This window comes from Schistosoma mansoni, chromosome W (genome assembly GCF_000237925.1).
Source record: "Schistosoma mansoni strain Puerto Rico chromosome W, complete genome".
Classification (NCBI taxonomy): Eukaryota; Metazoa; Platyhelminthes; class Trematoda; order Strigeidida; family Schistosomatidae; genus Schistosoma; species Schistosoma mansoni.
Window position 1 is genome coordinate 55877113 of NC_031502.1, and position 9197 is coordinate 55886309.

The 9197-nt window shown below is 39.4% G+C and overlaps 1 protein-coding gene across 1 annotated transcript; it reads left to right on the forward strand.

Moving 5' to 3' along the window:
* Positions 1-8057: 8057 nt before the first annotated feature.
* Smp_162950 (hypothetical protein) lies at positions 8058-8840 on the forward strand (the record flags this gene model as incomplete). The annotated part of the gene is made up of 1 exon (XM_018790233.1): positions 8058-8840. The coding sequence occupies one exon, from the start codon at positions 8058-8060 to the stop codon at positions 8838-8840; it is 783 nt and encodes a 260-aa protein (XP_018655596.1).
* Between the last annotated feature and the right edge of the window lie 357 nt (positions 8841-9197).

Below are 9197 nucleotides of genomic sequence, written 5' to 3' on the forward strand. Positions count from 1 at the left end.
GGTAGTTCAAAAGAAAGTATGGAATTGTGTAATTATAAAATAAAGTGCTGAAAACAGTATTCCGATACAAATGGCTGTCTCCTTTTTTTTCGAAGCTGTTTGTACTCTCTTTTTTGTTTTTAGATTTTATAGGGTATAGAGTGGGCTTCGTTTTTAGCCAATTGTCTAGTTTGCTTGTAATAGGATTACTCGGTAGGAAGTGGAACCAATTCAGCTTTTTTTTAAACATGATTTAAAGTGGTATTTTGCATGAATAATTTCGCATCAATACCGTTGGTTTGTGACATCCCACTAGACATAAGGAGCCGTAATTAATATGTTCTGCCCTACAGACACGGGTGGATTGAAGTTATCTCCCCACCATCATGTTTGCTGGTCAGTAACGCCACCCTCCCTCCTTTCATGATGTTAGGCTCTCTTACGTTTGTGGTCGGTATGAATATTGCTTTAATCAAGGACCATAGTTGGAATACACTGTCTCTACAAGTTCCGTGTTACAAGCTAATCAGATGGTAATAGCATTTGTATTATGGGTTAGATATCCATTTAATATATCGTACTACTATGAAGATAACTAATGGTGAAGGTTATAAGAGACAAGTAAGATTATATGTGGTTATGAGATGGTAAGGACTAATAGCAAACCAGAGGATATGAAAGAGAATATTGTAAAATTTTCAGGGTAAGGAAAACAAAACATTGAACAACTCACAAGAATTTAGGACATTTGAGCTTCTTTTGATCGGCCTTAGTTGGTCAGCATCCATAAGATTAGTGAGTTATCTGTCTACTTGTAATAAGAAAAATAAAAGGACATGACACTTAGGAAGAATAATTTGGATTTATCCATTAGAGAGATTTGGAAACCGAAAATGAGGGTTAGGAGCGGAAAGCCATGGTTAATAATCAATAAATAGTGGGGGAGGATGAAGCATGTTTTCTTTAGTTTTGCTATATTCAAACTAACGACAATGGAGTTCGTTATATTCTTGTTCCGTCTAGATATTGGGCGGTCCATAATAAAGTGCCTCATTGGTAGGCGGGAGTTCAAGGAATAGTTGGTGAAGTTCTTTAGAGTTTAGTAACAGGGTTATTAGCCTTTTAAATTTGGTGAAGGTGTCACAGTTACGGATAGGTATTGGCAACCTGTTCCACAATAAACTATACCGAACTGTAAAAAACTTACAACGCATTTGTTTTTGGTGTTTTTCGGTAAATAGTGTATATGCATTGTTTCTTAGTCTATAGGCTGGGTCATTGATCATAGTTGGGCAGGAGGTTAGGAAGGACAGTCCATTTATTGCTTTGTAGAGAAATATCAGATTGTTCCTTAACCTACGGTGCCATAAAGGTTCTAAAGAGAGGTGCTTACATCTACTTGTGTAATCAAGAGTGGTGTCACTTCCTAGCAGTTGGCGTGTAAAGCGTCTTTGAACATCTTCTACTCTTATTTTGTCAGTGGTATTCATATTAGAGAAGATAAAAGAGCAGTATTCTAGGGAAGGTCGTACACATATTTTGTAAAGGGTAAGCTTAGCATCTGTCGTGAAGAAATTTTTTGTTATGAAGCCAGTTAGACGTCTAGCTTTAGAAATAATAGAGGAGGCGTGTGTTTTAAAGTTTAGGCTTCCTGTGTAATTTATTCCTAGATCATGTGCTGAATTAAGTGTCTGGACTTTACTTTTATTTAAGTAAAGTTGGGGTTCATAGGGGTGCTTTCCAAAGTGCATGATCCCGCATTTGTGGAGGTTAAATGGTAATTGCCACTTTTCGCTCCAGATAGTTAGGTTATTGAGATAATCTTGAATCAGGGGTACACTTTCACTTAGAACCTCAAGCTTATAGCTGTATACTATTTTGAGATCATCAGCATATAAGTATGGTTTCCCAGATTTTATGATGTTACATATATCGTTTATATACATGAGAAACAAAAGTGGGCCTAATACACTTCCCTGGATGACGCCACTAGTTATTGGTCTAGGTAATGAGAGACAGTCGTTGTACTTTACCATTTGTTTACGTCCCTTTAAGAATGAAACAGACCATGAATAGAGTGGGTTGTTGATTCCGAAGGACCGTAGTTTGGCTAGTAGCCGTTTGTGTGGAACCTTATCAAAAGCTTGACCATGTTCATCTGGATTTAGTAGGACCCTTGACAGATTCAAATGGATACTCATATCTCTTAACTTGCTTAGACCGTTTCACTCGATGGCCAGAAGCAGTACCTATTAAGGACATTACTGCTGAAAGAGTGGCCTGCGTCTTCCTCGAACGATAGGTAGCAAATTTCGGCTGCCCTTCAACCATCACTACAGACCGTGGACGCCAGTTCGTATCTGGGATTTTTCGTTGTCTGACCACACTATTAGGAATCACTCGCTTCCGAACGACCGCCTACCACCTACAAGCAAACTGGTTGGTAGAACGCTTCCACAGACAACTAAAAGATTCGCTATCAGCTGCCAACGTTTCCTAGTGGACTGAAGCTCTTTCACTCGTCTTACTAGGTATTCGCAATGCAGTGAAAGATGACATTGGATACACTGCATCTCAATCCGTTTAGGGAACGACACTTCGAGTTCCAGGAGAATTCGTGGATCCTTCGTTTTCTTCAATGAGTGTAGATCTAAACTCTTGAACGAGCAGGCTTACAAACGCAATGCGTTCAGTTTAACCCTTTCCACTAGGCCTCAGTCAGCTGATGTTTTCGTTCAACCTGACCTACGATATAGAACACATGTCTTCGTACGTTGAGACCCACATCGACGATTTCTCGAATCAGCATATGAAGGACCCTTCAAAGTTCTTCAACGTGAACCTAAGTACTATATAGTCGATAAGAACGGCACTAAGAATAGCATCAGTGTCGATCGAATCAAAGTAGCGTATTTAGAAAGGAACCCTATCCACACCTATCTTCCTTCGATACAATCGAACAACACGGCTCCTACACTTATAAAACCTCATCCGATAGCCAACATGTACGTTGATACTTCGGAAGTATCTGGAAGCAAACTCAAAACAACGCGTTCTGGAAGAATAGTACGATTTCCAAAACATTTAAACGATTATTGCACGTAATACACCAGTTAACATTTCGCTTTATCTCGATTTTCCTTTGCATTACATATAATAAAACATCCATTGTGCTTGTACATATATATTTCTTCCATAGAAAATTTGTTGTGCTAATATGTGTATATTCGACTTTTTAAAAAAAATAAACCCGAAGAAGAATCCTTTAAAATCGCTTTGACACTATCGCATGTGCATGATTTTATTTACTTTGTTCGCCCGCTTTGTGTGTTTACGCGCGTACGTGTTCATTTTGACATACACTTACATATTCCCTGTTTTCTTTTCCAGGACTGTTGGGAAAGACGATAAAAAGAACGATAAAGTTCACGATGAACCGAAATCTTCATTGTAAGGAAAGACGACCACACGCTGCTAAACAAAGCAAGCCATCGGAAGTGTTTATCGACGACAAACTCGTTGGGTTTAAACTCCTGGCTGGCCACGTCAAAGGGTAATTACTACCCCACTAAGGGGGGAAGTGATCCGTTGAGGTAAAGAAATCCCCAAAATCAACAGCTCCGTAAGTTTTTCACATTGGATGCTGACTACATCAGTTTTAATGGACTCACCTAGCTGAAGGCGTTCGGTCATGCATCCGCACCAGATCACGAGTGGTAACGCCGTGCTCAACATCCCCTGCAGATTAGATCAGTCGATTCACGATTTATTGATAACCTATCAAATATATCTTCGAACCACTTTGCTTCTGTCTTTTGATTCCACTAGGTTGGTACGATTCAGAGTATGTGTTCCTGGTTGAAGCGTTTTTAAACTCCGAATACCTGTCGCATCTTCAATGTGCCAAAATGGTTGCAGAAACAAATAGAATCAAATGACCCAATAAGAGTAGAGGATAAACATCCATCATCCTCTATTGCCAAACATATAATCGAAACAGGCCATATGACTGATCACAACTTGGCTTTTTGTGGTGTTGTATAAAAGTGTAATAAGGCGTATACTAAGGTTTATTGAAGCATTAGCCATACGAAAACTCAAAACTTCTTTATATATTCAAAAGCGGTTTGTTCTCACCTTAAACCTACCATAGCAATATTAGCTAATTATCCAGAGTGATTAGGTTTCACGTTGTTTTCACATTACTTTTATTTTATTGTTATTATTAGTATTATCATTATTATTTTTTTATTTTCCTTGTCTCCTCCTTCCTCCCATTTCTAGTCTAGTTGACCTTTTAAATTCACTTAGTATTGTTTGTTTGAATCTTCCCATTGATGTTTAGGACTGCAACTGGTCAGTCTCTAATTGGCATATGTGCATACTGTGCGTATTGCCTCAATATAGCCTTATTTCACAAGCATTGTAAGCAAAGATGGATAGTAGCTAACAGTGGAATCCAGGACGCGCGTTTCGTCCTGTTTGGACAACCAAAATGTTAGAGAATTTATCTTTGAGTTGCAGAAACAAGCTGCTAAGTGTTATTTTGATGATCAACTTCATGTGCAGCTGCGTGATAGATTGATTGCTGGGATAAATACTCAGAATTCAGAAAGATAATTAGTTCAGAAGTTCATTCTAAAGAATCAAAACAGCATATATTAACTATGAGGCATCAAATGAGCCCGATTTCCAACCGTTAAAAATTTCTAATACTTCTTTCAATTGCTGTGATGAACTATACTCTCAGGGTCAATCAAGTTTGCGTTTGTTTAATAATAGTTCTTGTTTTCGTGGAAATATGAAAAATGATTCAACAAAGAATTTTAAACCAGGTTATAGAGGCTAGCATAGGTTTGGTAAGTGTTTTTCCTGTGGTAAATTTCGCTTGCATAATTCATGCGTATTTCCTGATATTGCTCTAAATATGGTAAAATGGGACACATCAAGTCGGTCTTCAAAGCTACTGTTCACTTTGCCACTACTGATGATAAACCCTGTAGTTCCGGTCTTATTAAGTTGGGTGTTTTTGTGATCATTTATCTTCATCCGCGATTTCGAAAGATAATGTTCATATTCAAAAGCGATTATATATCTCCCTTGATTCTTTCCATGACTTTGTCTTTGATGCAGGCAGTACTGAGTCGACCATTTCATTCATGACCAGAGCTTTATTACTTTATCTCGTCGTTTAATTGAGGAGAATATTACGACGGATCCAATTAAGTGTTCATTTTGTGTATCTGGTTTCGAATGTTCTGGAAACATAATCGATGGTAATGACTTTAGACCAGATATGAAACGACTAGCTCCATTGACAAATGCTGTTGTTGTCCTTCCTGTGAGATCACTAAACAGTTTTATGGTGCAAGTTAAACATCGTTGTGGCAGACCTGCATGCTATTTTCCGATTGATGATGTGACAACTACAACAAGCGGTATCACAATGTGTGCACCGGACTCACACCGGTTGCATATGGAAGGCACTGCAAGAGACTATCATGTTGGCTGTGCAAGGCACATTATTCCACAAAGTCTCTGTTGATTCTAGGGGCGATTGAGCCTCTGAACATAACTAGAAAATTTCCCTCAGATACACAGGCAGCAATAGATGAGCAGAATTCTGCTTTCAAGGAAATGGCGAGCGTTATTATTAGCTCAGCTCTGGATTTCAATGAGACCATAAAGGTGGAACTCATTAGAAAAGCTTTTAATAAGCATACAGATGTAGGCATTGTTACAAGGAAAAACAAAAAAAGCAGGCTGAGAAGAAACAAATTATAGGCATCACTAAGGTATGTGTATCTACGGTTCCAGTTCAGGATTCACATACCAACGCATAACAGACTATGTGGGAGCCAAGTCCGAACAGTGTAGAGGAAGTGATCAAAAGACATAATAAGGTAAATGCGTGGCTCACAGTCACACCTAAGAAAAAAAGTAAAAAAAATGGAACGTAACCCTGCGTTTGACGAGTAATTGAAATCAGATTGCAAGGACAGGACGGTTTCAGGAACTGAAATTCCAAAGTGTGTCAAGACAGACCTCGCTGACAGATCAGTCATTTTTCATAAGTTAAGAGAATCTTCCGAAAGGGAACCAAAGGTCAAATTTGAGCACGGCCTCGGTCACATTAAATCTTTAATAAGCAAGCCACTACCAGAAACATTTTCTGGAGTAATAATCTGTAAGCTTTATAGAATAGGACAGACGGTGGATTCTGAACGTACTCAGAAAAACCGCCTCTTGAGGGTTACCTTTACTTCGGCTGAAGGAAGAAACCTAATACTGGGAAACTCACGCTAACTGATTGGATCCGGAATATACGTCCGTGAGGATTTCAGCCTGGTCGACCGCATTAAGAGACGATCTGCAGAAGTGGAAATAAATGAGCGCCGAGAAAGCGGTGAAAAAGACCCTGTAGTTAAGGGTTCTCACATTATAAAATTTCGGATCGAAACGATCCCTAAACCACTGTGGGTGATAAGGGGAAGTTCACCGGGGAATTAAAGGTGTGCCACACAAACGCTCACAGCGTACAAAATAAAATGGCGGAGCTCGAGACAGTGGTGAACATGGAAAATCCGGATGCCATTGTTGTCTCAGAAACATGACTGACATCACAATTGTTGGATAATTAAATTCAGTTCACTGGTTTCACATCCAGTAGGTCTGATGGATTGAAACGGAGGGGAGGCGGAGGTATTCCGTGCAAGGAAACTACCCCAACCATGCGAGCAGTTGAGACAGTGGCACATTATTCAGGGACATGTGAACTGGTGCTTTTCAGGTTGAAATGTATACGACAAGATATTGAATTAGTTGTAGCACATGACAGTCTAGAATGTGTAGTAGATGACTTCCTCGTAAGCAAACTTAAGTCCTGTTGTACTAAGAGTAAAAGCCGTGTGGTAGGTGACTATAATACACCCTGTATAAACTGGGTAAATTAGAAGTAGTGTCATCGATAACGTCATTCAATGGCAAACTGTTAGAAACCTTGATTGAATTAGTTTTATTCCAACACATTAGAAATCCCACAATATATTAGTATTATTCACAATCATCGTATGGGTACATAAGTGTTTTGAAGAAACCATTTCGGATTGCTTCGAAAATGCAATAATATATAAGTTTCAATAATGTTAGCATTACGTTTGCCATGTTTGAGAAAGGAAAGAAAAGGAAAATAAAATATTAATAATAGAATAGTAATAATAAATCAGGTTCTGTGTAATTGGCAAGAATTTTGAATTGATTTTGAAGAAGGAAAGGAAGAAACTAAGGAAGAAACTATGAGTTCAGAAGCTCCCCTTCTCTTTTGAATTTAGTCTTCACACACGGTGATGACGTTGGTCAGATGACTTTCCTCCCACCACTAAGGAGAAGTGACCATGCAGTCATATTATTTGAGTTCACGGCTGAGATCGCCTGTCAAACAGTTGCGCCGGCCCGCCCTTATATATGGAACGGAAATATGGGGCCAATGAACTCAGCATCGGCTGAAAACTGAGAAATTGCCTGAAGTGCATCAGTACAAGAGGCATGGACTTGTAACAGCTCAGGTTGGTTGGTTAAGAGTTGACCCCAAACAACCAAGCATATGCTAAAACAGTATTATTCAGGTATTCATTCACTTCCTTACTTTTTGTAAGCGTTATATTCCCTATTATCTTATATTGAATGTTGAGAGCCTTTGTTTGTCTGAACAGATAATCCCACGCTCCACTGTGAATGCGCGAAGATCGAAATAAAGACCTATTCACTACTTCTCTGGTTTCTTCTATCAATAGCACGAGGGTTACCTTAAGGCACGAAAGTGGTGAGCCCTTTTTGAACACAAACTTAACCTCATTTCTGTTATTAATTTTTGTTTACTTAATCGTAAAAGTAGACCTGATGATCCGTAAACTAAGTTGAGTATATAACTAGTTTATTCCGTATTATCTTAAGTTATTCGTGTTATAGTAACCATTTTTCGTGCTAACTTTATTGTTATATTTGTCACATACCTCATGTCAGACTCAATAGAAACCTATAATCTGGAGGATTTGTCACCAGTGGAGATAGACACTGTTATGACTACGAAATCCCGACTTCCAGAATTTGATCGTAGTGATCCTGAGTTGTGGTTTGCTCAACTAGAGCATTATTTCACGAGACACAATATCAAATCTGAAGGGATTCGCTATAGAGACTTGTGTTCTATCCTTCCTCCTTCAGTCGCCAAAGAAGTCCGTGACTTGATTTTAGATCCACCATCACCACAACCATACACCATCTTAAGACGAGAGATAATGAACCGTTTATCATTATCAGATAGTCAAAGAATCCAAAGACTTTTTCAAGGTGAAACACTAGGTGATCGGTCTCCGTCACAGTTTTTGCGTCACCTCCAAGTGTTAATGGGTGATAACACAGTGGGTGAAGCAGTCCTAAAACAAGGATGGATACAAGCTCTCCCATGCTACGTCCAACACTGTTTGGATGCACAAGATCCTGAAACCTCATTATCTCATTTAGCGCGTATAGCCGATAAAATAATGGAGAGAGGTCCTCCAACTGGACCAGGCACAATAAATCACACACAAAAAGTAGAATCAGCAAAAGACCCCGTCATAGAAGGACTCATTGCGAGTGTTAAGAGTCTCACTGAGGCTGTCACCAGAATGCAAATGGGTCATAGAAACAGGAGCAGGTCACCACAACGACCACGATCCAAGTCACAAAACAGGTCACAAATGTCCAGACAACCTGGGCAGTTTTGTTGGTACCACTGGAAGTTTGGTGTCAACTCAACCAAGTGCATGCAGCCATGCGCCTGGCCTAAGCATAATTCTAAGACAGCGGGAAACGAGTAACCCCTCCCCAGGTCGCGACGACTGAGGAGGGGCGCCTAAACAGTCGCTTGTTTTATGTTAGAGACAGAAACTCTGGCTTGAATTTCTTGGTGGATACTGGCGCTGCTCTTAGCATCATCCCTCAAAATAAAACTGAGATTAGTCGAGAAACATCATCAATTACACTTCAAGCTGCAAATAAAACTAAAATTACGACATTTGGGCAAAAAAACTTAACCCTAGATTTGGGGTTCAGGAGGCAATTCCCTTGGGTTTTCACGGTAGCCGACCTAGATCTGGCAATACTGGGGATGGACTTTCTAGAGAGATACGAATTTCTAGTTGACACCAAGAAACGGCGATTAACACTAAAAGAAA